Genomic DNA, 27,747 nt, shown 5'->3' with positions numbered 1-27,747 from the left:
AACTGTGGTTTTTATTTGCATTTCCCTGGTAACTAATGATGAGCATATTTTTATGTGTTTATTGGCCATTCGTATATATTCTGAAGTATCTCTTCATGTAATTTGCCCATTTTTTCTGGGTTGTTTGTTTTCTTATTATTGGATTCTAAGAGTTCTTTATATATTCTGGACAGAAGTCCTTTTTCATGTATATGTGTAAAATATATGTAATATTTTCTTCTGGTCTGGCTTGCCTTTCCTTTTTGAGGGGTAGGGTGCGTGTTTTGAAGAGTAGAAGGCTTTAAGTTTTATGAAGACCACTTTGTCAGTTTTTTTTCTTTTATGGTTGGTGCTGTTTGGTCATGAAGTCTTAACTACCCCAAGGTAAAGAAGATTTTCTTCTGTTTTCTAATAGAAACTTAATATATTTGCTTTTATGTTTAGTTCTATGATCCATTTCAAACTAATAGATGTTTTGAGTAGTGAAGTTCAATTTTATCTCTATCTCATATAGATATCTAGTCCAAACACTGTTTGTTGAAAACGTTATCCTTTCCCCATTGGAATACATTATTACCTATATCAAACATCAGTTGGTTGTTTATATGTGAACCCATTATTGATCTCTGTTTGGCTCTGTTGGCCTGTCTTTCTCTATACAAATACCACGGTGTTGATAAATGTAGCTTTGTAATAAACCTTGAAATAAAGTAGTGTGAGTCTTCCAATTTTGTTCTTTTTTGAAATATTTTAACTATTCTAGAATAGAACTTTAAGAATGTAAATTCCCATGTAATTTTAAAATCAGCTTGTCAATTCCTGCAAACACATCTGCTGGGATTACCTTGAAACTATCCGTGTCAATTTAGAGAGAATTACTGTCTTAAAAATACTAAGGCTTCCAGTCCATGACATGGTATAGCTTCATTTATTTAGTTTTTAATTGAATTCTCCCAGTTATGTCATATAGTTTTTAGTATAGAGGTCTTCGACATTGTTCAGGAAATTTGTTCCTTAGTGCTTATGGTTCATTGATTTAAATGGTATTTTTTTTTCTACTTTTTTTTTTTTTTGAGGATGATTAGCTCTGAGCTAACATTTGCCACCAATCTTCCTCTTTTTGCTGAGGAAGATTGGCCCTGAGCTCACATCTGTGCCCATCTTCCTATATTTTATATCAGGCCTCCCACAGCATAGCTTGATAAGCAGTGCATGTGTCTGCACCTGGGTTCCAAACCGGTGAACCCTGGGCTGCTGAAGAATAGCATGCGAACTTAACTGCTGTTTCACTGGGCCAGCTCCTAAATAGTATTATTTTAAAATTTCATTTTACAATTGATTTTTGGATATTGACTTTGTATCCTGTAACCTTGATAATTTCAGTTATTGATTTTAGTAGTTTGTGTATTTTTTGTTTTTAGACTCATTCAAATTACCTATATAGACCATCAGGTTACCTTTGAACAGAGATAATTTTCTTTCTTTCTAATCTTTGTCTTTTATTTCTTTTTCTTTTTGACCTGACTAGGACCTCCAGTACAATACTGAATAGGAGTGGAGAGTAGACATCCTTTCCTTATACCTAGTTTTAGGGGTGTTATCTGTTTGTAGATCCTTTAATCAGACTGACAGAATTTTTATCATGAAAAGGTGTTGAATTTTGCCACCTGACTTTTCTGCATGTACTGAGATAATCATACAATTTTTTCCTTATTTTATTAATTGCTGAATTTGTTCATTTTACTGACCAATGTTAAAACAACCTTACATTCCTTAGAGAAACCCCATATTCATCCTTTTTATATATTGCTGGATTCAATTAGCTAATAATTTCTTGAGGATTTTTGAGCCTGTGTTCTTGAGGAATATTTTGTTGTACTTTATTTTTCATATTTTGGTATGAAGATTATAGTGTCCTCATAAAATGGGTTGAGAAACATTTTGTGAAATTACTGAACTGTATTGTGGAATTTTTTGCATAAGGTTAGAATTATTTCTTCCTTAAATGTTTCCCACAATATGCCAGTGAAACAATCTAGGCCCAAAGTTGTCTCTATGGGAACGTTTTTGATTGTGAATACAATATCTTTAATACACTTGGAGATATTTTTAATAGAAATGGGGATATTCAGATATCCTGTTTCTTCTTGAGTCAATTTTGATAACTTCTGATGTTTTGAAAGAATTTTTTTGTTTTCATTCATTTTCATTCTGAAATACCATAATTATTCATAATATTCTCATTTTAATATCTTTAGGATGTGCAGTGATAATCCATTTTGTATTCTGATATTGGTAATTTGTAAATTCCGCTTTTCTGGATTAGTGTTGCTATCAATTTGCCAACTTTATTAATCCTTTCAAAGAGCCATCTTTGGGCTCTGTTAAACTTTTTTCTATTTTATTGATTCTGCTGTTATTGTACGATTTTTCTTCCTTCTACCTCCTTTAAGTTTAATTTACTCTTCTTTTTCTAGCTTCTTAAGATAGAAATTTGTATCATTGATATTATACTTTTTTATTCCTTTTCTGTTGTGAGCATTTAAAGCTACAAATTTCCCTCTAAACATTGCTTTGGCTGCATTCATACAGTTTTTAATATGTTGTGATTTCATTGTCATTCAACTAAAATGTTTTCTATTTTCCCTTATAATTTCCTCTTTAACTCATGGGTTGTTTTCCAAACATTTAGCGATTTTTTACATATCTTATTGTTATGGACTGAATGTTTGTGTACCCCCCCCCCCAAATTCAAATTTTGAAGCCCTAACACCTAACGTGACTATATTTGGAAATAGGGCCTTTATGGAAGTAATTAAGGTTAAATGAAGTTGTAAGGGTGGGGCCCTGATCCTATAGAATTAGTGTCTAACGTGACTGTATTTGGAAATAGGGCCTTTATGGAAGTAATTAAGGTTAAATGAAGTTGCAAGGGTGGGGCCCTGATCCTATAGAATTAGTGTCTAACGTGACTGTATTTGGAAATAGGGCCTTTATGGAAGTAATTAAGGTTGAATGAAGTTATAAGGGTGGGGCCCTGATCCTATAGAATTAGTGTCCTTATAGAAAGAGAGCCAGAGATCTCTCTCTGTCTCTGCACATACACAAAGAAGTCATATAAACACACAGATTGTCACCACCTACAAATCAAGAGAAGAGGCCTCAAAATGAAATCTATCCTGTTGGTACCTGGATCTTGGACTTGCCAAGCCTCCAGAAGAGAATTTCTCTTGATTAAGCCACACAGTCTGTGGTATTGTGTTATGGCAACCCGAGAAGACTGATACAATTATTTTTCTGATTTCTAATTCACTTTATCTTTTGAAACTTACTGAATTTATTTTATAATCCAGCCTACGGTCAATCTTTGTGAACATTACCTGTGCAATAGAAAAGAATGTTTATTCTACAGTTGTTGAGTGTGGTGTTCTGTGAAGGTAAATTAGGTCAAGCTGGTTCTTAGTGTTGTTCAAGTTCTATATTTTTACTGATTTTTCTCTTGTTTTGTCAGTAATTCTATCATTTACGGAGAGAGAAGTGCTGAAATCTATAACTATTATTTTTGATTTGCCTTTTTCTCATTTTGATTTTTCTTCATTGGTATTTAAGTTCTGTTATTGGATGCATTTATATTTAGTGTTTTAATGTTGATGAATTGACTCCTTTTTTGTTAGGAAATGTCTCTTTTCATCCCTTGTAATATTCCTTATTCTGAAGTCTACTTTTTATGATAGTAATAAAGCCAATCCAGCTGCTTAGTATATCTATGTCCATCTTTTTAATTTTACCTTGTTTTTACCCATGTGTTTATGGTTTCTGGTTGTATTTATTTCTTCATATAGATCCAAGTTTCCATTCAATATTATTTTTCTTTTGCCTGAAGAGTTTCCTTTAGCATTTATCATAGTGTAGATCTGCTTGCAACAAATTCTCCCATCTTTTGTTTTACTGAAAAAGTGTTTATTTTGCTTTACTTTTTGAAGGATATATTCACTGGATATAGAATTCTAAGTTGACTTGTATTTTTCTTTTAGCATTTTAAAGATGACATTTCATTGACTTGTGGCTTGCATACTTTCTGAAGAGAAGGCTATTGTTCTTTATTCCTTTGTACATAATGTGTCTTTTTTTCCTCTGACTACCTTTAAGATTTTCTCTTTGTACTTGATTTTGAGCAATGTGATTATGATATGCCTTGCTGTTTTTTCTTTTGTGTTTATCCTTATTGGAGTTTGTTGAACTTCTTGGGTCTGTTTGTTTATATTTTTCATCAAATTTGAGCCACTCATTTCTTCCACTATTTTTTGTTTCCCTTTTTCCTCTCCTTCTTGAACTCCAGTTACATATATATTAAACCACATGTGACTGTGGTTTCTCTACCATGTCTTCAGGTTCACTGATCTTTTCTCTTGTGGTATCAAATTGGCTATTAATCACATCTAGTGTATTTTTCCTTTCAGATATTTTAGTTTTCAAACCTATAAGTTTCATTTTAAAAAAAAATCTTACATTTTCACACATAGATCAATGGAACAAAATAGAGAGCCCAGAAGTAAACCCACACAAATATGGTTAATTAATTTATGACAAAGGAGCTCAGATTATACAACGAGGAAAGCTTAGTCTCTTCAATAAGTGGTGTTGGGGAAACTTGACAACCACCTGCAAAAAAATGAAACTGGACCACTGTTTACAATGTACACAAAAATCAACTCAAAATGGGTTAAAGACTTGAAAAACGTCTTCCATTTTCTCATTATGTTTGACTTCCTTTAATTATTTCTGCATAGTTATAATAGACTTTTATACATCGTTGCCTGCTAGTTTCATCCTCTGTTATTTCTGGTTCTGTTTCTATTGATCAATTTTTCTTTTCATTATGAGTCATGTTTCCTTCTTTAGCATGTTAGTAATTTTTAATTAGATTCTAGATGTTGTGAATATTTCATTGTTGAGTGTCTGCATTTTGTTTTCTTACATTAACATTGTTAATGTTAGATTATTGAACTTTATTTTGGCAGGCAGTTAAGTAACTTGCAGGTCAGTTTGACCTCTTTAAGGCCTCTTTGTAAACTTTTCTATGGTGGTTCTAAAGTAGCATTCACTTCAGGGATAGTTCAGCCCTACAATGAAGTATATTCTAAGTGAGTTTCCACTGAATTTCCAAGTGAATCACTGAGGAGTTCCACTCTGTCTGGTCAGAACTTGAAGGTCTCCCTGCCTTGTATGAGCTCTTAAGAGTTATTCAGCATACAACTTCTTAGTTTTTGTTTGTCCAGCCTTGTGGAGTTTCACTCAACATATGCATGGCCTAGTACCCGGTAAAGACTTATGCAGACATTTGGAGGTCTTTTTTTTTCTTCTTCTAAAGATTGGCACCTGGGCTAACAACTGTTGCCAATCTTCCTTTTTTTTTTTTTTTTTAAGGCTTGGCACCTGGGCTAACAGCTGTTGCCAATCTTTTTTTTTTTTTTTTCCTGCTTTATCTCCCCAAACCACCCCGTACACAGTTGTATATCTTAGTTCCAGGTCCTTCTGGTGGTGGGATGTGGGATGGTGCCTCAACGTGGCCTGACGAGCGGTGCCATGTCCGCGCCCAGGATCCGAACCCTGGGCCACCGCAGCAGAGTGTGCTAATTTAACCACTTGGCTACGGAGCCGGCCCCTGGAGGTCTTTTTTTTCTAACTCCCTCCTTTCCAGAAATTTGCCCTGCAGCTTTCAGCAACTTCACCCTCCCCAACCACTGATCTCTATTTTATCTCCTCGGTGAAGCTGCTAGGTTCTGCTTAGATCCCGCTCCCTGTGGTCATGATCCAGAAATTGCCTCCACACAGAAAGCTAGGGTGATCATAGAGCTACATTGTTTTAACTTAGCAGCATATTGAGAGGATTATATCCCATGATAAAGTAGGATTTATTCCAAGAATACGAAGATGGTTAAATATAAGAAAATCAATCAGTGTAATACAATACATTAATAAAGTGAAGGAAAAAACCCACATGATCATCTCAACAGATACAGAAAAAGCATTTGAGGAAATTCAATACCTTCCCATGTTAAAAACACTCAACAAACTAGGAATAGATGGAAACCACCTCAACATGATAAAGGCCATATATGAAGAATGCACAGCTAACATCATACTCAGTGATGTAAGAATGAAAGCTTTTCTTCCAAGATCAGGAGCTAATCAAGGGTGCCTGCTTTCACCACTTCTATGCAACATGATATTAGAAGTTCTAGCCAGAACAGTTAAGCAAGAAAGAAATAAAAAGTGTACAAATTGGAAAGGAAAAAGTAAAATTGTCTCTATTCACAGATTATATGATCTTATGTGTAGAAAACTAAAGATTCCACACAAAAATCTGTTAGAATTATAACAAATTAAGCAACGTTTCAGGATACAAAATCAGTTAAATTTCTATATATTAACAGTGTACAATCTGAAAAGGAAATTAAGCAAACAACTCCATTTACAATAGCATCAAAAAGAATAAAATACTTAGAAAGAAATTTAACCAAGGAGGCAATAACTTGTACATTGAAAACTACGAAATTTGGCTGAAGGAAATTAAAGACATGAATAAGTGGGACTACAACCCACATTCATGGATTGGAAGATTTAATATTGTTAAGCAATCTACAGACTCAACGTAATCTCTATCAAAATCTCATCAGCCTTTTTGCAGTAAGAGAAAACCTCATCCTAAAATTCATATGAAATCTCAAAGGACTCCCTAATAGAGAAATCTTGAAAAGAAGGAAGGAAATTGGGGACTCACAACTTACTGGTTTCAAAACTTTCTAAAGGCTACAGTATTCAAACAGTGTAGTACTGACATAAGGATGGATATATAGAGCAATGGAATAGAATAGAGATCCCAGAAATAAACCCTCTCATATATGGTCAAATCACTTTTGAAAGGGTGCCAAGACTATTCAGTAGGGGGAAAGACAGTCTTTTGAACAAATGGTGTTGGGAAAACTAGATATCCACATGCGTAAGAATGAAGTTGGGTCCTTGCCCTACACAATATACAGAAATTAACTAACAATGCATCAAACACCTAAATGTAAGAGCTAAAACTATAAAACTCTTAGAAAAAAAGATAGGGAAAAAAATGTTATGACATCAGGTTTGGTGATGATTTCTTGGATATGACACCAATTGCACAGGCAATAAAAGAAAAAAATAAATTGAGTTTTACCAAAGATAAAATTTGTGCATCAAAAGACACTATAAAGAGAGTTAAAGATAACCCATAGAATGGGAGAAGATATTAGCAAGTCATATGTCTGATAATGGATTAATATCCAGAATATGTAAAGGACCCTTCAAGTCAACAAAAACCAAAACAAAAAATTCAAAAATAAGCAAAGGACTTGAATAGACATTTCTCCAAAGAAGATATGCAAATGGCCAATAAGCTCATGAAAAGGTGTTCAACATCACTAGCCTTAGGGAATTGCAGATCAAAACCACAGTGAGATACCACTTCACATCCCTTAGAATATTATCCAAAAAATCCGAAAAGTGGAAAAAATGAAAATAACAAAGTTGCTGAGGATATAGGGAAGTTGGAACCATGGGCATTGATTGTTAGAATGTAAAATGGTGTAGCTGCTGTGGAAAACAGTTGGACAGTTCTTCAGATTGTTAAACAGAATTACTGTGTGATCCATCAATTCATTTCCTAGATATGTGCCTGAAAGAATTGAAAGCAGAGACTCAAACAGATACTTGTATACCAATGTTTATAGCAGCATTATTCACAATAGCCAAAATGTGGAAAAAAGCAAATGTCCAGATGACTAGATAAACAAAATCTGGTATATACATACAAGGGAATAGTATTCAGCCCTTAAAAGGGATGAAATTCTGATAACATGTTATGATATGGATGAACCTGGGAGACATTATACTAAGTGGGATAAGCAAGACACAAAAGAATAAATATTCTATTGTTCCATTTATATAAGGTATATAGAATAGGCAAACGAAGAGACAGAAAGTATAATAGAGGTTACCATGGCCTCGGGGGAGGGAGGAGTTATTGTTTATTGGATGTAGAATTTTTGTTTGGTATGATCAAAAAGTTCTGGAGGTGCTGGCCCGGTGGCGCAGTGGTTAAGTTCGCACGTTCTGCTTCAGGGGCCCGGGGTTTGCCAGTTCGGATCCCCGGTATGGACATGGCACCGCTTGGCAAGCCATGGTGTGGTAGGCGTCCACGTATAAAGTAGAGGAAGATGGGCATGGATGTTAGCTCAGGGCCAGTCTTCCTCAGCAAAAAGAGGAGGATTGGCAGCAGATGTTAGCTCAGGGCTAATCTTCCTCAAAAAGTTCTGGAATGGATAGCTGTGATGGTTGCACAACATTGTGAATGTACTTAATGCCACTGAATTGTACACTGCAACGTGGTTAAAATGTTAAATTTTATTACATATATTTTACCACTAAATGAACAAACAGTGAGTTATGTGTGTAATAGAGTTTGATTTGATGTTATGTATATTTTACCACAAAATAATTAAGTAAATAGTGGGTTCTGTGTCTAATAGAGTTTGATTGATGTCCTGGGAAAATTAGTGAGATTGTCTTGGGATAGAAAAAGCCTGCAGGTAGATAGGGGGAAAATAAGGTGTTTGTCAGGCTGTTATTCATAACTCAACAATTGGCTATCATCATTGGTGTTAATGGACCATTTTGTTTCATTTTAATTCTATCCAGCATTATTTCCAGACTAACAGGTTGTTTAACACTGGTCTTTTACTTTATAACCTTTAGATTTTATAGACAAGAATCTGAATGGCCTGAAAGTAAGCAGTAGTGACCCTGATTAAGGCAACAGAACTTCAGAATGACCAGTTCTTCCTCTGGAATATATTACCCTTGGGGACTGTCCTACCATCATTGTCCCAACGTTGCTTATTCAGAGCCAGCCCAAAGACAAGTTGACTTCCAAGAGAGCCAGCAGTGCTTAGCAAACTTCTTTTCTAAAACAGTTGTTCATATTTTCTACAAAGATACAGTATAGCAAAATGGTTTAAAACTCACACTTTGAAATCAAACATCCTTAGTGGGCCTGGGCCCGTGGCCAAGTGGTTAAGTTCACCCACTCCACTTCGGCGGCCAAGGGTTTCACTGGTTCAGATCCTGGGGGCGGACATGGCACCGCTCATCAGGCCATGCTGAGAAGTCATCCCACATTGTACAACCAGAGGGATCTACAACTAGAATATACAATTGTGTACTGGGGGGCTTCAGGGAGAAGAAGAAGAAGAAGAAGATTGGCAACAGATGTTAGCTCAGGTGCCCATCTTTAAAAAAAAAAAAGAAAAATCCTTAGTGTCTTGGCTTTGGGAAGAGCTTGCTGAGTGACCTTTTGTAAAGTTGCTTAATCTCTTCATGCTTTACCTTTTAAATTCATCATAATATATAAGTAATAATCACTTCATGTGTTTATTGAGAAAATTAGATGTATATAAATACATTTATGTGTGTGTGTAATGTATGTAAAGTGTATAGCGTGGTACCAGGTACGTATTAAATGCTCAATAAATATTAGTTGTTGCTGCTGCTGTTGCTGCTCTTATTCGTAAACGAGCTCAAGGTCCTGACCTGCAGACGGGAAGAGTCCGCAAGAAGGCGTTTCTTGTTTAATTTTCCAAGGTTCTTATACTAGGCACACTTTCTTTCTCTCTCAGTCCTATGGTGGTATCATTCTAATGTCATCTTTACTTTTTTGTGTTTCGACTTCTCTTCTAAATTAGAGACCAAGAAACGCATTTTAATCTTGCCACATTTTTAAAATCTGTTGATACATTATAACCAGAGTTCACTAAGCAATACTTCTTCGTTCATTCGCTTTTTTAAAAAGTCTATTGAATCCCAGTTTTTTTCTTTCTCCCTCTCCTCTCAGCCCCTTTTGGACTGTAGATGCCAGGAACTGAATTAATTTAATTATGTCTCAGCTCCATAACACATTGTCATCATCAGTACATGCAAGGTCCCTCTCTGGTTTTATTTTTACCCTTCATCCCTAAACCTCATCCTGTATCCTTCCTTCATAGGTACCCACTCTAATGTGTCTTTATATGTCCGTAATGTGCATGCATTTTTGTAAATAGGTAATATGTTTTGTGTGCGTGGGTTTTTAATTTATAAGAAGATATTATGCTATTAATATCATTACATTTTAAAACTCTGTTAACTTTATATATGATTATTCAGTGCTTCTAAATTTTAACTATATTTTAGTTATCTATTCCCCAAAGGATGGACACCTAAATTACCATCAGCACCAAACATGCTCTAATTAGCATATTCTTACATTACCCTTTGTAGATAGGATGATCACATTAGTCCAAACTGAAGTGCTTTTGAAATTGAAGGGGACTATTTTAATAATACTGGGACAAGAAGTGTATATCAAGACTCCCAGACAAACCAGGACATGTGGTCCACCCTATTTATGGAAGATTTTCCTAGGACACGGCCAATAACCAGCAGATGTGCACTGGGATGACCCTTCCCTTTCTGATTATTTCCAGGTGACATCTGTTGGAATTGCTTGGTTCATGTGCTAGACTGATTGTTGCATCTTTTAAATACCACCTTTGCTAGACACTACTCATGAAGGGTATGTCTGGGTCACAGGTTATAGACATACTTAGTTTCAATAAGTTTTCGTTTTGATCCAGCCTTGTCGAATTAATAGGTGGATGGACCTTTTAATTTCCCTGTCTTCCTATATTTCAGGACTTTTCACATTTGTACTATATATTTGGTCATCCTTTATCCATCAAACTATGTGGTTTGGGGCTGTAGCAGACTAGTTTATTGACAGCTACTCTTAATGCGTCTACTCAATATAGCAACCACTATGTACTTTATAAAGGATTTTTTCAGATTTTGTGTTATATCAGGCCAGTCTGGTGGTACGGCAGTTAAGTTCGCATGTTCTGCTTCAGTGGCCCAGGGTTTGCCGGTTCAGATCCCGGGTCTGGACCTACGCACCGCTTGTCAAGCCATGCCGTGGTGGGCATCCCACATATAAAGTAGAGGAAAATGGTCATGGATGTTAGCTCAGGGCTAATCTTCCTCAAAAAAATTAAAAAAAAAAATTTTTTAATGATTTTGTGTTATTGGACCCTAACAATTACCTTTTGAGGTGGAGGGGGCAAAATTTGTGATCTTTATGTTACAGAAAAGGAAGCTGAGGGTCAGAGATACACTGACTTGTTTTAGTCCACATATCTGCGAAGTTATGGTGTTGAATTTGTGACCCGGTCTTCCGGCTTTCATTCGCTTATGCAAAAGCTAAAAGAGGCAGGGAAAAGGATAAACTTCTGTTTGTGGTTAAAGCAGGGACTATCCAATTTAGCTTTATGTCTTCCTCAGAACATAACACACAGTGCCTGGCACATACTAAATGATCAATAGTTTTTAATGATCAGATGACTGGGAATTAGGTAGGTATCCGCAGGGCCCAGGTTTGAATTGGTGATACTGCTACGTGGGGCTTTGGTGACTCCTGTTTATTGCAGCAGTGCTTCGAATTATAGGTAAGTTCAGTTCTGTAAATGTTCTGGCTGAAGAAAGGGACTTCCCATTGGTCCCGGAGTTCTCGTGTTAAGTGGTGTGGGTCCTTTACAACTGAAATGTTTATAATAGGTTATAAACATGCCTATGGAATGTGATTTCTGTGGGGGAGTAGACTGTAATTGTTTGTTAATAGAAAATGTTGGTAAGATTTCTTCCACTCTCCTTTTCTAGACGCTGATCTGTAGCTTTAAATAACCAGTAACAAAGTTCCTCCTCGCTCTCAATATATTGCATTCAGCTGCGTATAACATGCTTCCTATTCCCAAGATCGCCAGAGGCAGCTGTAGTGTTTGGTGAGGGTGTTGGATTTCATTGAAAGATTTTCTCCAAATTGTTCCAGTATTGAGAGAGGCTGATTAGCCTCAGCCTCCTTGCTCAAACCTGTCGCAGTTTTGAAGTCATTTCAAAGCCTTCCATAATTAGGCTCCACCTACCTTTCCATCTTATCTCAAATAATTACCCACCATCGCCTTTCTAATACCTTCCACCGCTATGATACAAATTAAAAGTGTTCTAGGAGAAACCATTTAGTGACTTAGATTTTTCATACCCTACCCTTCAAGGAATTTGAAATAGCCATCTTCCAGAAGTAGTTTTCTAAATCCTGCATTTCATTCTCCAGCTATAGATACTCTGTCCATAAGATATGCTATTTAAATTAGATGTTTCCTGCTTCTTCTCTCTTTGGTCATGTGTTTCCTTAAGTCACAGATTGGTTTGCTAGTGCTTATGTTAATGCTGTGAGCTTTACGTGTAAGCTCTCATCCCACCAATAGGGAGAACTTGTTAGAAAGTCCACCTGTGTCTCTTTAAGCATCTGTTTTCTGTCGAAAGCAATAGTAGGCTAGTGATTATGGCTCTTCCAGTTGTGCCACTGGATTTTTGATTTTTTAATCGTTTCTAAACTCTCTCTTTTCTCTTTGTACCTTGGCTTTGAATTCTGCAGTACCTGACATAAAGAAAACCTTCAGGAAGTTCCTTTTCTTCTTTTCTTTTTAATGCATAGGTAAAATCTCTTTATAACAAAGGTTTTTTTATAGTGAAATTCTTCCCCCAACTTAGTGGTTGGTCCATGGAAATGGTACTTGTCAAAGTGACAGTCAGGTTTTTTTCTTTTTTTAATTTTATTTCATTGTGGTAAGAACACTTAAATGAGACCTACTCTCCTAACAGATTAAGTATAAAACACTAGTATTATCTGTAGGCACAGTGTCATACGTCAGATCTCCAGAAGTTATTCATCTTGCATAACTGAAATTTTACACCTGTTTAAAATAGTCACACAAAGAAGCGAAGAACAGAACAGTGTTTGCTAGAGGGAGGGGGAAATGGGGAGTTGCTAATCAATGGGTAGTCAGTTTTCTACAGTGAATAAAACTTGGCAATCACTGCACCCAAGTATGTGGTTGTTTGCACTTGAGGTAGAAAAGGAAAGAAGAGTGAATTTGGTGATTTAGTCCTATCATGAAGCACTAGTTACCTTTCTAGTTCACCAGTTTCCTGCCAACACCTACACTACTGCCCCCTCAACTCAAAATAGAAACAATTAATGAAACTCCCAAGACCATTTCTTCCCAAACACCACCATACACAAACTCTCTCAAAGGTTGGAAGAAGAGAAGTATGGAGGACAGTTTGGTTAGGTATCTCTCTCCCACTAAATTAAGCACAGTTCATTTGCTAATTAGTTAAAAGTAGTTTCTTCTCATGAACACAGCTAACCCTGTTACATTAGTAGCAGGAAAGTCAAGAACTGGATCCTATGAATGCCACCAGCAGAATCAAAATCAAATGTGAGCAGAAGCACATCTTACAAGAATCACCATTATTCTTTCACTGAGTTCAGTGTAGATCCTTCTTTTTATATTCAACAAACCGTGTTGATCACTTTGTTTGTACTTTTAGTCCTGCCTGGTCTGAGTGGACAACTCTGAGTACTCTTGACCTTTGTTGGTGATACTAGTCGCTGACCTTGTTCGTGACTATACACTAGCTATGTCACAGTCTGACTTGCCAGCCTTCCCTCCCTGCTAGGCCTTTCCTCTCTCTTTATCCTCCTCTTCTCTAACTCCTTTTCTTTCTTCTTCACCCCTATCTCCTTCACAACTCCTCCATGATTTTCTCAGGGCTGGGCTTCAACATCGTCGGTGGGACAGATCAGCAGTATGTCTCCAACGACAGTGGCATCTACGTCAGCCGCATCAAAGAGAATGGGGCTGCGGCCCTGGATGGGCGGCTCCAGGAGGGTGATAAGATCCTCTCGGTGAGAACCGGCTTCGGCCTCCTTCACTGTCCCTGGCTCCCTAGACCCTATTCCCACCCTCTAACCCTTCCTTGGGACGATTCCTGCCTGCCTTGTTGGCTCTGAAAATGTCCAGATTATAGCATTCAGTGGGAGGGACCTTGATCAGTCATCTTCAGCCCTACCAAAGAGCGTGGAGGACATTTTCTCGCTTGACAGACTAGACAAATTAAGTCCAGAATGTGAAATTACTTAGCCAAGGTCCAAACACATGGAACAGGGAGGGTGAGGGACTGATATGGGGGAAGGGAACTTAAAACCCACGCTTTCTGTCGTTCTTCCATTTACTTTATCACCTCCCTTTTGTTAATTAAAACACTAATGTGTGTCTTCCTCCAAAAGAGACAGAAAAGTAGGGTAGCAATTAAGTGTCCTCCTGAGACTCACAGCCCTTTTTCATCCGTTGTTAATGTGAAAAATTGGAATGCAGTCTGATTTGGATATCTGTCCACCGTGCTCCCATTTCTCTTTGCTAATTTCTCTAGTAAGAGACTTAATACATGATAACCATTAATTGTATTATTTTTGGAAGTTCATCAAGGGCAAGGACCAGATCTTTTTTTAATGTTTTACATCCTAGCACAGTGCCCAATATATATCTAACAAGTGAACAAGTTAGGAAATTCAGGCAAACTTAGAAAGGTTGGCTGATCCAGAATATAAATATAGTATCATGGATGGTAATATCCTATTTTAGTCCTTTTTACTGGTTTGCCTCTTTTCAGTCCATTAAGCTTCTCCTAGACGTGGTATATTAATCTGTGAGACAGAGAGAGTGATAATCTTCCTTTTATCTCAAAAGGATATTGAGAAGTTTAGAAGCAGATTATTTCCTACAGCTGCCAGGAGAAAGACATTCTAAAAACACATCACCTTGAGTGTTAGAGTAAGGAAAACCTGAGAGTGAGTTAAAGTTATGGCATGTCATTAGAAACTGTGCAGCTTATATTTTGGCACATACCACATTCTCTCTAGAACACTGGGCCCTGGGCTCCATGGGTAAAGAGGGACTTGAAAAGCATAGCGGTTTAGAAGAGAGCCTGTTATTTAGAAAGCTTTGGTTAAAGGTAGGTTATTGAAACATGAGAATGGTTAGAAGTTTTTGAGTCCTATATATGCCACACAATATGCTAAGAACTTTAAACTTACTTACTGTTGTAGTAACCCTATGAGGTGGGTACAATTATTATGCCTATTTCACAGCTGAGGAACCTGAGGCTTAGTGAGGTCAAGCAGCTTGCCCAAGGTCACACAACTAGTAAGTGGCAGAAGACTAAAACTTTGGGGTCTGTCTGAATTTGGAGCCTCTACTCTTAAACCAGTATACTGTACTGCCTCCCAAAAGGTAAATGAGGAGCTAGGATTAGGTATCCTAAACAGAAAGTTGTATGATGAATTAATACTGGATTTTGTGTATGGTCTTATGTAGAAACTGAAATTAATCTTTCCATAAAGGATAGAATTAGACAGGGAAAAAACTTGAATGTGAGAGAATTTATTAGACATAAGCTGAGATGAAGAGCCTTTCTTATGTGGGCCGTTGCGTTATAGAGAAAAGAAATTCTTGGAAGGCCACTCAAGTTTTTAAAAAGGGTATTGTAGGAGATAAATGTCAATGAAGAGAAAAGTCGATGTCTAAAAAACTCAGCTCACTTGACTTTAAAATTTATAGCAAAGAGGATTTTACTTTATCAAAATAGAAGAAATAGTACAAAGATCTATCTAAGATATTAAACATTACAAATATATAAGACATGTTACAAAGAAGATTCAAGTTTATGTTGTGGCCAATTAAGAAGACATGTGAAAGAAGAGAGGGGGAAGTAAAAGCAAAAATATAAGACAGATATAGAAAGAAAGGGGACAGAGAAAGAGAAAAAGATGGCACATATACAAGAGGAAAAGGTCAGTTTATCCTCTCCGTTCTATCCAGGGCTATATTTTTTGACTCCAGTTTCCCTTGCAAGTGTTTACTCCACAATTATTCTTTCTAGATCCCATTCCTTGAGAAACATCACCTCTGTTGCCTGACTCACCATCCTATTCCTTCTCTATCCTTACGTGAATTTGTTAGGCATAACCATTTAACAGTTACATCTATAATTCTTTAGCTCACTTCATCCCTTTGATGTACTTATGTACTCATTTATTATTGGCTTTGACATCTCTGTAAAATTATACCAAATTATTTATTAGCCTATATTCCCATTTATTCTTTATGGGCCTTCCTGTCTTCCTCACATGAGTTATTTTTCCGTGTTGTAAAGTATGCCCCAATTCTTTCATTTAAGTTTTGTTAGATAATCAGACTAAGAATATGTCCCTTCTTTAGTACATATCCATTTTGGATAACTAATAGAAATATCATTAAGTGATCTAAATTTCCTGTCAGTTATTATTCACTATTAATTTAATCTTTCCGTTTCTCCCTAAATAATGCCCATGTTTTGTCTTAATTGCAAGTTCTAAGATTAAATAACTTCATGACTTATCATGCAATTTACCTTTCTCAACAAAAGTGAAATTTAATTTTTTGTGATCATTGTGGATGGTTTAAACAAAAAAGAAAAAAGAACAGAAATTTCTTTCATTAGTGAATGTAAATGATTTTTAAGGCCCTGTTGCATTTGACAAAGAACCATTAAACAAAAACAGATATTACCTATAGAAGAACAGGCCTGAAATTGAGCTGAGGGCTGGAGATTTCTCACCCAAAGTTCATTTTGTGTGTATGATTGTGAGGATGGTTTGATATTTGTATAGGTTACCAGGGAAGCTGGGGAAATTTTATTTTTGTGAGGGAAATATAAACTGTCTAGGTTTCTCATTTCCCCTGTGTGTCTACCTAAATGAAGGGAGGTGGATAGTCAAGAATAGTCAACCCTCAGTGAACTCCACAATTTTATGAAGCTCAGGATGATACAGCTGATTATTATACTGCACAGATGAATGTTCCATTTTGACCAAACCTCTTATATAACAAAATGGCACAGATTGGGTCATTAGTCAGCTGCATTTCATATTCTCTTCAAATACGGTTCTTAATTTGATGAATAAAAGAGTTGAGTAGTCATCAGCATTTATCAACTATTGTACTTGATGGCCTGCAGAGCGCTGTGCCAGGGACTATGGAAAATTAAAAGAAAATGAAAGACTAGTCTCTGCCCTTAGCTTAGAAATCAATGAGAATGACCCACCAGAAGCCCTCATCCAGTCAGCTGCAGAGGCGTTGAAATATACAGAATACAAAGTGCCTCTATGGAAGAGTCTTTGTCTTCTCGTCTCTGTGTCCCCAGCACCTAGGCCTGTAGCTGGCACAGAGTAAGCATCTAATAAGTTAATTGCTCTGTGAATGAATTATAGTGTAACAGACTTTTTTTTGTTTGGGCTTGATTAGTTGGAACTAGATAATCTATTTTTTTCTTCCTTCAACTGATGAAAAAAGGGGACCCCCCCCCAACTTTGTGGTTCATTTCAGGTTCTTGATAAAAAATTAAAATATCCAAAGTATAATCTGAGGTCAGTGTTTATTAAATTGAGCCTATTCTTTCTCCACATCATTTACAGCTACATTTGTGTCATCCTATAGTTAGAGCTCCTGTAACTGTAACATGAGCCTGAGATAGTGTTAGATTATCCTGAGGCAATTCAAAATTATTAATCATCGGAGAAAACTAATTTTAACTCAGTGTACTCATTTCCTAAGGCAGGAGATAGGAAACTCATTTTTAAAGACTGCTAACAATTATAGTTAAAGCAAAAAATTATATATTTCCCTATCAGTTAACTAGAATACCACCATCCTAATTCTTGAATATTTGGTCAGCAAAATTTTCAAGCACGTTGCAAATTTGCCATATCTCAGGTTCAGAAAAACTTACTATGACGTGAGTTACAGAAGCTGAAGTAGCAAGTTTAGTTAGCAGTGTTCTATGGTTTCGCAGTTGAATAGCTGTTGGTACTAAAGTTGGGGTCCAGGGATCCATCTGTTATCACCTGGGAGCTTCTTAGAAATGTAGAGTCTCAGGAATCTTCCCAGACCTATGGAGTCAAAGTTTACATTGTAACAAGATCCCTGGGTGAGTCTGTGAATAAAGTTGAGAAGCACTGCTGTAGGCAAGTGTTTTCCAAACCTTTTAAATTATGACCTGTAATAGGAAATACACACATACGCACATATAATTGAAGCAGAGTTTAACAAAATAATACCTATCTCTTCTATATGTGACGCAGTCTGGTATGTTGTCTTTTCTTCTAATTTTGCTTTTTTAAAAATTAAATACTGGTCTTGACCCACTGGATTGACTTCAACTTCCTCTTTAATGGGTCAGCAGACCCATATTTGAAAAACCACTACTCCAGCAAATGGAAAAATACTGATGAAATCCATGGATGCATAGAGTATGTATTAAATAGGGTAAGTAGGCTGGGTGTGGAGACCAGTAAGAGGACCATTTCAGGCAGTTTAGGTTAAAGATAACTCAAACTTCAGAATTACCTGGAGGGCTTATTAAAGCACAGATTGCCACAATGGGCTCTAATAATTTGCATTTTTAACAAGTTCCAGGTTGATGCTAATACTGCTGGTCCTGGGACCACACTTTGAGAACCTCGGGTCTATAATATTAGTAAGGATAGTCATAAAGAGAGTGGATTCCACATATATTTGGAGTTAAAAAAACAGAGCTTGTTGGTTAGTCAGTGTCAACTGGAATCTATAGAAATGCTTGGAGGAGGTAAATATTGGAAAACAAATTCTGCTTTGGAATAGAGATGACATTGTCAAGAGAGAAAGAATCACAATTTACTTTATGGGACTGGTTTACATTGGGCAGAGGATGAGAAAGGGTTCTTTAAAAAAGAAATTCCTGGGCCAGTCCTGGTGGCCTAGTGGTTAAGTTCAACGTGCTCCACTGCAGCAGCCTGGGTTTGGTTCCCAGGTGTGGACCTATACCACTCATCTATCACTGGCCATGCTGTGAAGGTGGCTCACCTACAAAATAGAGGAAGATTGGCAACGTATGTTAGCTCAGGGCAAATCTCCCTCAGCAAAAAAATAAATAAAAATAAAAAAAGAAATTCCCTTTGCAGTTCTGAAAGGTCTCCAGTTTGGGGTTTTATTTTTTAAAAAGCAATGAAAATAACTGTCCTCTTATACTAAGATAGCTTTAGGCTTAACTGAGAGGGTTGTAAGGCAGAACTGGCATAATTAGCCTGTGCCCTGTATAGCACCTGATGTCACCAGTGTTTTCTTCCCTGTTAGCAGAAGGAGTCTCAGGTGAGGACCAAGATTACACACTGAGTCATCAGGATGGAAGCTGCCGTTAGAGTCCATGCCTGGGGCCAGCCCGGTGGCACGGTGGTTAAGTGTTTAAGCAGTTAAGGTTCTGCTTCAGCGGCCCCGGGTTTGCTGGTTCGGATCCCGGGTGCGGACATGGCACCTCTTGTCAAGCCGTGCTATGGATAGGCGTCCCACATATAAAGTAGAGGAAGATGGGCATGGATGTTAGCTCAGGGCCAGTCTTCCTCAGCAAAAAGGAGGATTGGCAGCAGTTAGCTCAGGACTAATGTCAGTCAGGCTTTGTAGAGTTATAGCCTTTGCAGGGTGCACTCTACAACCAAAGCTCAGGAAATCATGTGACATTTATTACACTCAAGTGTTGTTCAAAGCACTATCCAGGTATGATAGGGGTTATAGTGATGGGTTGAGATAAAGCCTCTCCAGGTTATTTATAGTAGCCTGTAAAGTGATAATCATATAAGGCAAAGTTCAGTTTGAGCTTTAAGAGAGTAATGTAGTGTGGAGATTCTAGGAAGGAAATCAGTCACATCTAATGGAGTTTTCTAGAAAGGCTTTGTCAATGAAGTGACACTTAACTAAATTCCTTTCTTAATTTGCTGTTACTTCAATATATACAAATGAATAAAAATATTAATATATACACACCTTATGTTTTTATACAACTGTAAAATTTTAAAGTGTATATAATGTATAGGTACAAATGAAACTGCAAAACCAATACAGATTCAATTTGCAACATTACTGTGATGGATAATGATATGTGCTGAAATAAAATCCTTGCTTACAATGTAAATTTCTATAGTGTTTTAAAGTAGAGGCTTTGGGGCTGGGCTGCTTGTATTTGAATCCTGGTTTTGCTATTTCCATTCTACATGCCCATGGACAAGTTGGCATGGCCTCCCTAGTTTTATCACCTATAAAACAAAGGTTCTTAACTTATAGGGCTCCTTTGAAGACTTAAATAAGTTAGTGCATGTAAAATGAATTAGATAGCTCCAGACATAATATGCAATGATTTCTGTCAATTATTACTGACACTATGGGAAAGATTATTTTGAACTCAGTATTCCTGCCATTGAGTGTCATGTAGTGACTCACTTCTTCCACTTGCATTCATATTACTATGAAACTTGGCTCTGATATTGAGCTATGACATTTTTCGCATTCATTGACATAACTGCATCACGAACTTACTTGTTTATCTCTAAGAGAAAATACCTATTTCTTTACAATGATAAATAGAGTTATCACGTGGGCTAGATTAGTCAAGTGAGCATTCACACTACAATCAGCAATCTCACACCTATTCTCTCTCCTGAGGAATTACCTAGAAAATGGGTTCATTGAAAATTTATTGTGATGGTTCTAGAAATCCTAAAGTTCTTTCCCTGTGGCATATCTACCCAAAAAACCAAGGCATAATCAGAAGGAGGCTTGGTAGCATGAAATCAAAGTCCATCAATTAAAAACCCTGTATTCATTTCTACATTATAGGTAGCAGGACTGATCCTATTTAATATCAATCTTGGAAGATAGAGTTTTTTTAAAAGGGAAGGGTATTCGGATGGTGGATATAGCTTGAGCACAGTTATGAAGGTAAGAATATATGTTTTATGTCCCAGAGTCAGTGAGTTCTGTGATTTAGCTAGACCATAGGATATATCAAAGGGCGTAATGAGAGATTCAACTGGGAAGGTAAGTTGGAGCCAATTCCTAGAGGATTTTGCCTACCAGAATGAGAAAACAAGCATGCACTTTCTTCCCCTGCTTCCAGTTTTGTTTCTGTTTTTGAGTGGTAAAGTGAGATAAACAGAATTGCACTTTAGGGAGATTGATCTGGAGACTTAGTATTTGAATAGGTTAGAATGAGGGAGGACCTAGAGGAAAGTAGATCAGAGAGAAGGTGATCACAGTAGTTCGTCTAAAAATATCCACAGCTTAGAGAAAAATAGCATATGAGGAATGTCATTATGTTGGACTACAGGATTTGGCAATATATGGTATATGAAGATTGACAGAGTGGAGAGAGTTTTAAAATATTCTCAAAATTTTTGTCGAATGGAGTGACAATAAGAGGGAAGTTGGGATAGTCTGCTTTTGTGGGAAGTAATAAAGAGGCTTTGGAGATGTTGAATTGGGGTCTAGCCAGAATATCCGAGTACAGGCACTTGGCAGGAAGTTGACAAATCCAGAAGTAGAAGTAGGGATAAAAATTTGGGAGTTGTCTTGCAGATTACAGTTGAATTTGTGAAAGATCACCATAGGAGAGAAGATATGAGGACAAAAGACTACCGACATTAAGGAATATTTATCTACCTTAAGAAGGAAGGAAGGGAAGAGGAATCTGAAAAAGAACAGTTCAAGAAGTAAGGGAGCTAAGTGTTCACAAGCTAAGACAGGAGAGAACTGCAAAAGGGAGGAGGTGGTCTGAAGACTGAAAAAGAGCTCTGGGACTTGGTGATTGGAAGTCACTGCTGACCTGCAGGACAGCATGTTCTTCCCTCCTACCTCATTTATTCTGGGATTACAATGGAATAAAGAGTGAATGGATGCTGAGGAAGTGGAGGTAGTGCATACAAACAGTTCTTTCAACAAGTTTTACAATGAAGAAAAGAGGAGAGAAGATGGGAGGAGGATGATAGTGGGTTCCAAGAAATATTTGTATTGTTTACTTTTTGTTAGTGTTGTCAAGTTGATCTGACTCCTAGTGACCCTGTGTACAGGAAAGCAGAACGCTGCCTGATCTTTTTGCACCATCCAGCACTATATCAGACAGTGCTCTGCTACTATTCATAGGGTTTTCGTGGCCAGATTTTTCAGAAGTGAGCAGCCTGGTCCTTCTTCCTAGTCTGTTAGTCTGGAAGCTCCACTGAAACCTGTCCACCATGGGTGACCCTGCTGGTATTTGGAATACTGGTGGCATAGCTTTCAGCATCACAGCAGCACGCAGCTACCACAGTATGATAACCAACAGATGGGTTGTGTGGTTCCCTGAGCAGGACACCAACTCAGGCCGTGATGTTGGGAGCACCAAATCTTAACCACTAGACTACCAGGGCTAGCTGTTTTCTTTATGGATGAGGATAATTTTAGTTGAGAAGGAATGGAGAGGGATATAATTAAGGAATCAAGAAGAGTAAATGACTGCTTATTATGTAAGGAGGCTAGAAGGTATATGATCAAGAGCACTAGTGGATGGTTTAGCCTCAATAGAGGAAATAAATCTAATTCAGAAATAAGGAGAAAGCAGCAGTGAGAGGATATCAAGAAACTTTGAGAGGAAAGGAAAGAAATTGGAGAGAGTGTCTGTGAGAAGTTCTTAATATTCTCAAGAAAGATAAGGCAAAGGAATGCTAAGAGGAGAGATGGGATTGGAGTTGGGGTTTGATGATAGGATGTGGAACAGCTACCACTGAGTATTACTGAGTTCACCAGATGAGTAGAAGGGTTGTGAGGATATAGCTGGAGTCAGCTAGCATGGATTTGTGGTGGAGAGTGTGACTGTGTGTCTTTCTCCAGGAATATTAAACTCAGTGATGACAAGGAAAGTAAATGCAGTGTGTTGCCCAGGACTGGAAAGATGACAGAAGACCATGGGGACACGGGATTCTAATAGTTTACCAAGTGGTTTGTTGAAATAACAACAGGAACTCCTAGATGGGTAAGGATGCAAGTCAAGTCTAAAAAGGTTAAAAGCTTTGATGAGGATAAAGAGGAAATTCAGTAGAGGAATAAGAAGTGTGAAGGGAGTAGAAATGGTAGCCAGTTTTTTAAAGAGTTTTGAGATACTCGAGCTGAAGCATGCCTACTGTTGAAGTCCAAGGCTTCTGCCAATTGGTGACTAAAGTAGACTAGACCTGGAAACTATTCATTTGGGAAGGTTGACATACTGTAAGGCCAAAGTATTGTTAGATTGATTCACTAAGGATATTGGCAGGAGATAGAGTGGAGGGATGACTATGAACCTCTTAGAGAAGGGAGACTGTGACAAGGAAGATGAGAGGGTTGAATATATCAACGGCTTGAGCTTCAGCTGAGTGGAGAGTAGTTGGTGAGTCAAGATGGAGGAATAATAGTGCAGAAGGAAGAGTAAAAGGAAAAGGTACTTTCATCTTCCTTCCGGTATTTAAAAACCCTAACCCTAGCTCCTACACCTACTATGACTTTGGATAAATTACCTAACCTTGCTAAGCTTCAGTTTCTTCATCTGTGAAAACATGGTAAAAATAGTATCTACCTCATAGGATTATTATGAGAATTAAATTAGATAATGTATGTAAAGCATTTAGCACAGAACCTACCAAATAAATATATTAGATGTTCTTGCTGCTGTTGCTGTTGTGTGAAAGATATGTAGATCTTGCATAAAGTGGGCTATGCTGTGTCAGTATAAGCTAGATATCACTTCTGGTCAGTGTCACTTCTGACACTGAAAAGTATTAATACTGGAAGTCCGTCACATCTCTTACCTCTAAGTGGTAGGACTGACCTACACTAAAACATTTTTTAAGAGTTTATATCATTACAGAAATATGGTTTAGTAAATTTGAGGAGGATAGGAGTATCCATGGAATCAAGCGAAATCATTCACAATAGAGCAAGATCAATAGAATGGGCTAGATTTGCACCACATTGGAATAAATTGTGGGAGAGTTTCATAGTGTTATATTTCTAGAGTTGAAGCTGGCAATGCCAGGGATTAGGAGTATGAAGGATAGAGTGGTAACCTGGAAGACTGCGTTAACTCTAGGGACGCAGGCTTCTGCTCGTGGAAGACATAGAAGTCCAGTAACAGAATCCAAAGTGTCAAAACGAGACAGACAGTAGAGCTAGGAGGAAGAGGAGACTACCTTTTTTCCTTTTTTGACTTAGGAGCTCTTCAAATGGCCCATGGAACCTCAGTTCTAGGAAGATATAGCTTTGAAAATGAAAAAAGTTATTCTGAGTTCTAAGTCACTTTACCCATTCTCCTAGCCCTTGGTGTCAGAGTTTGTTTTCTAACTGTTTGGTCACATGAAAGTAAATCTTTGACTTATGAGAGTTCGCATTCCCCCTCTCTTACTCCTTTTCCCTGCTGTTTTGACAGGTGAATGGCCAAGACTTAAAGAACCTGCTGCACCAGGATGCTGTAGACCTCTTCCGTAACGCCGGCTATGCCGTGTCCCTGAGGGTGCAGCACAGGGTAGGTGGTATTTGCAGCCAGCAGCCTGGCACCAAGCTTTTGTCCCATTCTGGTGAATAAACCCTGTGGTGTCACCTTCAGGAGTGTGTTTGCCTTTCTTTCTTTCACTCTCACTCTGCCGAAGGGCTTGTCTGGCACAGGCAGGCGTCTTCTGGGACTACTTCTTGTTATTGAAGGAAATTCGTAACAGTACACCTGCAACCCAGCCCCTAGCTTCAAGGTAATGTGCCTTGAAGATAAAGCTCAAGAACAAAATTAAAATACACGGGGAAAAAAATATAACCAGAATCGATTTTAATTTTTAGTAGATAAGGAAACATATGTCTGCCCTTGAGCATTTTTATTTATAAAACTGTAAGTACATGTGGGTTTTCTGATACCCGCTGTGTACTTTTCCCTGTCACTGCCGTGAAACCCTTTTTCATCACCTTGCTGACCCTCTTGACCAAGGCTCAGGTCCCCAAAGGGGAGTTCCAGGAAAAGGGAAATTGAATTCAGAATTCAGTGAAGTTGATACCTATCCCTGCGTCTACCTCTTAGTTCCTGGGCTTTTATAATTTGGATAATGGGAAGAGAAGCCTGGATAGACATAATTCCTCCCACAGCACCAAGGACTTCAGAGTACATATACAACACAGGTTCAATGTGCTTTTAAAGTTACTCCCTCTTAAATCGATGCTGTCTTTGCCTCACTCAGCTCCTGAGTGAGGCTTCAGAGGCTGAAGAAGAGTTCAACAGGAGATAGTAAAAAAGTAGAGAGAGCAAGTCATGAAGATCTCTGAGAAAACAGCTGGGGTTGCAAGCAGAATCTGGGTTTAGAGGGATTAGAAAATAGGTCAATGGGAGACACTCTCGGTCATCAACTGCTTCTCCCCTGGCTCTTCTCTGTTTCTAAAACATGGGAGAATTTATGCAATAGATAAAGGCACGTAAATATAGACATACACTTCAGCTGTGATTAGAGTTCTTTTTGAAGGCATGTGGGGAATGATTTCTGAAGTTCACTCTTTAGGAAACATCCATAAATAGCTCCTAATAAAACAGATTCTTGTGGTCAGGGAGATTTTTCGGGCCTAGCCCTACAAACCATGTCTTCTATTGAGCACGCCCACTCAGGACATCTCATCAGGAAATGAATGAAAGATGTAGAGGTGAGAGAGAGGATAGAAAAGTAGTTTGTGGAGTCTTGCCTTTCAGATTGAGGGGTCAGAGTTTCCTGGATTGTAATGAGGTTAAATCTAACTGAAACAAAATGGTGCCATAATTGTTGCAAGTTAGCTATAAAAAGTTAATATTAAGAAAGGCCACCTTTAAAAAAATGGCTGAAATGAAGAAAGACCATCAGCCTCAAAAAGGAATGCTTAGACAATGGAAAATTATAACCACTAGGATATGATTTCTTTTTACTTATTTAACTCTGAGTCTTTTACCTCTGTTCCATATAGTTTTCACCTTTATGTGTGTCTAGTATTACAGATTAGGGGATGAAGAACTCAACCCCATCTTAGGATGGAGTGGGTGCCTTTTGAGAATTGGCAAGTATTTCCAAATAATGGCATTGTACCTGTGGTAACATTGCTCAGATCTGCTCTTATTGCACTCTGATGACTGGTAATCTTTCTAAGTAAACATTGCTAGGAAGATAGACACCTCCCACCCCTGCCTGATAATTTCCAGGTTCCCTATTGGATCAGTAGGCTTCATCTCATATCTTCATTTTCCTGATGATAGAATACACATGTAGCTTGGTGGAGGCAGTACAGAAACAGAGGTTATCTGACTTACCCTCAGTGGTCCCTTTAGGTCAGAAGCACAGCAAGATTAAATGCCTCCCCATCAGACTTATTTGTTTCCAAAGAATCAGTGACACTGATGTATCAACTCAGGACAAACAGAGGGGATTCCTTCTGCTAGATAGTGCTTGGGGTCTACAGCTTTGGGTGGCCTAGAGACTATAGACCCAGGTAATATGTCAACCTGGACATTTCAGTTGTGGTAAACACATATTGGTCACTAGAGTTAACATGTGTCTTTCCCTTCTAGTTACAGGTGCAGAATGGGCCTATAGGACATCGAGGTGAAGGGGAGCCAGGTGGTATTCCCATAGCTATGGTGCTGTTGCCAGTGTTTGCCCTCACCATGGTAGCAGCCTGGGCCTTCATGAGATATCGGCAGCAACTTTGAAAAGCTTGCTTTCTTCCAGTGCTCGCGATGAAGATACATTTCTATTTCTCTCATCCTGTTCCCCTGCCATTCTCCCAACCTTTTCCCTCTCTCTGCATAGCCAACACGTGACTTAAAGAGACTGCTACCCAACCAGAACCTTGCTGTTCGACATCTCCCAAGTCCTCGTATTCTGATGAGAGAGTAAAGGCATTGTTTGAAGGAAAGCTAAAGAAAAGACTTGCTTAGAACAAATGAGGAGTTGTATATTTTACTAGGACCACCCACAGAAGTTCAGCTACAACCCAAAGAGGGAAAGGTCCAGTCTTTCCATCACCACGGTTGATACCTTTTTCCTTAGTTGGCATGCCTCAAAGGCCAGCGGTGTGACAAAAGAGAAAAAGAAGATTTTTCTTTTTAATGATCTTCCTTGGGAAGTTTTTGTGGCCTTTATTTAATTTCTAACTACATACTTGGGTGCCTATATCAAACAAAGGATAATAAGAGCATTTTTACTTTTTTAAAAAAGGAAATATATGTATACACACACACACACATACATATGCACATATGATAGTATCATAGTGATGCCTTATGGAGAATTAAAGAGGTGGAAAGCTACTCTGTGGTTTCTAGGTTTCTGATGTAAGGGGTGAACTTAGTTGAAGAATTTGATATATAGTGGGAATGAGAGAGTGAGCCTTAAAAGATAATATCCAATCTGAGTCATCAAAAAAGAAAAGAAAACTGGAGCAACTAACTAAAAATCTTAGAACAATATTTCTTCTCATAATAGCTATGGTGAAGTTGAGGTTGGTTTTTAGTGCCGTCGAGTCACTTCCGACTCCTAGTGACCCTGTGTACGCAGAGCAGAGCCCTGCCCGGTCTTTTTGCTCCATCCTCTCACCTGATGCTCTTATGAGACAATGCTCTGCTGCTATTCATATGGTTTTCATGGCCAGTTTTTTTGGAAGCGAGTGGCCAGGTCCTTCTTCCTAGTCTGTCTTACTCTGGAAGCTCCACTGAAACCTGTCCACCATGGGTGACTCTGCTGGTATTTGAAATACTGGTGGCATAGCTTTCAGCATCACAGCAACATGCAGCCACCACAGCCTGACAGCCGACAGATGGGTGGTGAGGTTCCCTGACCTGAAAACGAGCTTGGGCTGTAGTGGTGAGAGTGCTACCTCTTAACCACTAGATCACCAGGGC

General features: G+C 38.0%; 1 protein-coding gene across 1 annotated transcript in view; it reads left to right on the top strand.

Moving 5' to 3' along the window:
• Positions 1–27,154, top strand: part of SYNJ2BP (synaptojanin 2 binding protein) — a 36,924-nt gene extending 9,770 nt beyond the window's left edge. Inside the window, 3 exon segments of the mRNA NM_001242552.1 lie at positions 13,713–13,849; positions 24,277–24,372; positions 26,416–27,154. Coding sequence (NP_001229481.1) covers positions 13,713–13,849; positions 24,277–24,372; positions 26,416–26,556 — 374 coding nt within the window. The 3' untranslated portion in view covers positions 26,557–27,154.
• Positions 27,155–27,747: the final 593 nt, after the last annotated feature.

This window comes from Equus caballus, chromosome 24 (assembly GCF_041296265.1).
Source record: "Equus caballus isolate H_3958 breed thoroughbred chromosome 24, TB-T2T, whole genome shotgun sequence".
In the NCBI taxonomy this organism is placed as follows: domain Eukaryota; kingdom Metazoa; phylum Chordata; class Mammalia; order Perissodactyla; family Equidae; genus Equus; species Equus caballus.
The sequence above is the reverse complement of the archived record's forward strand: the minus strand, read 5'-3'. Positions and strand labels throughout refer to the sequence as shown.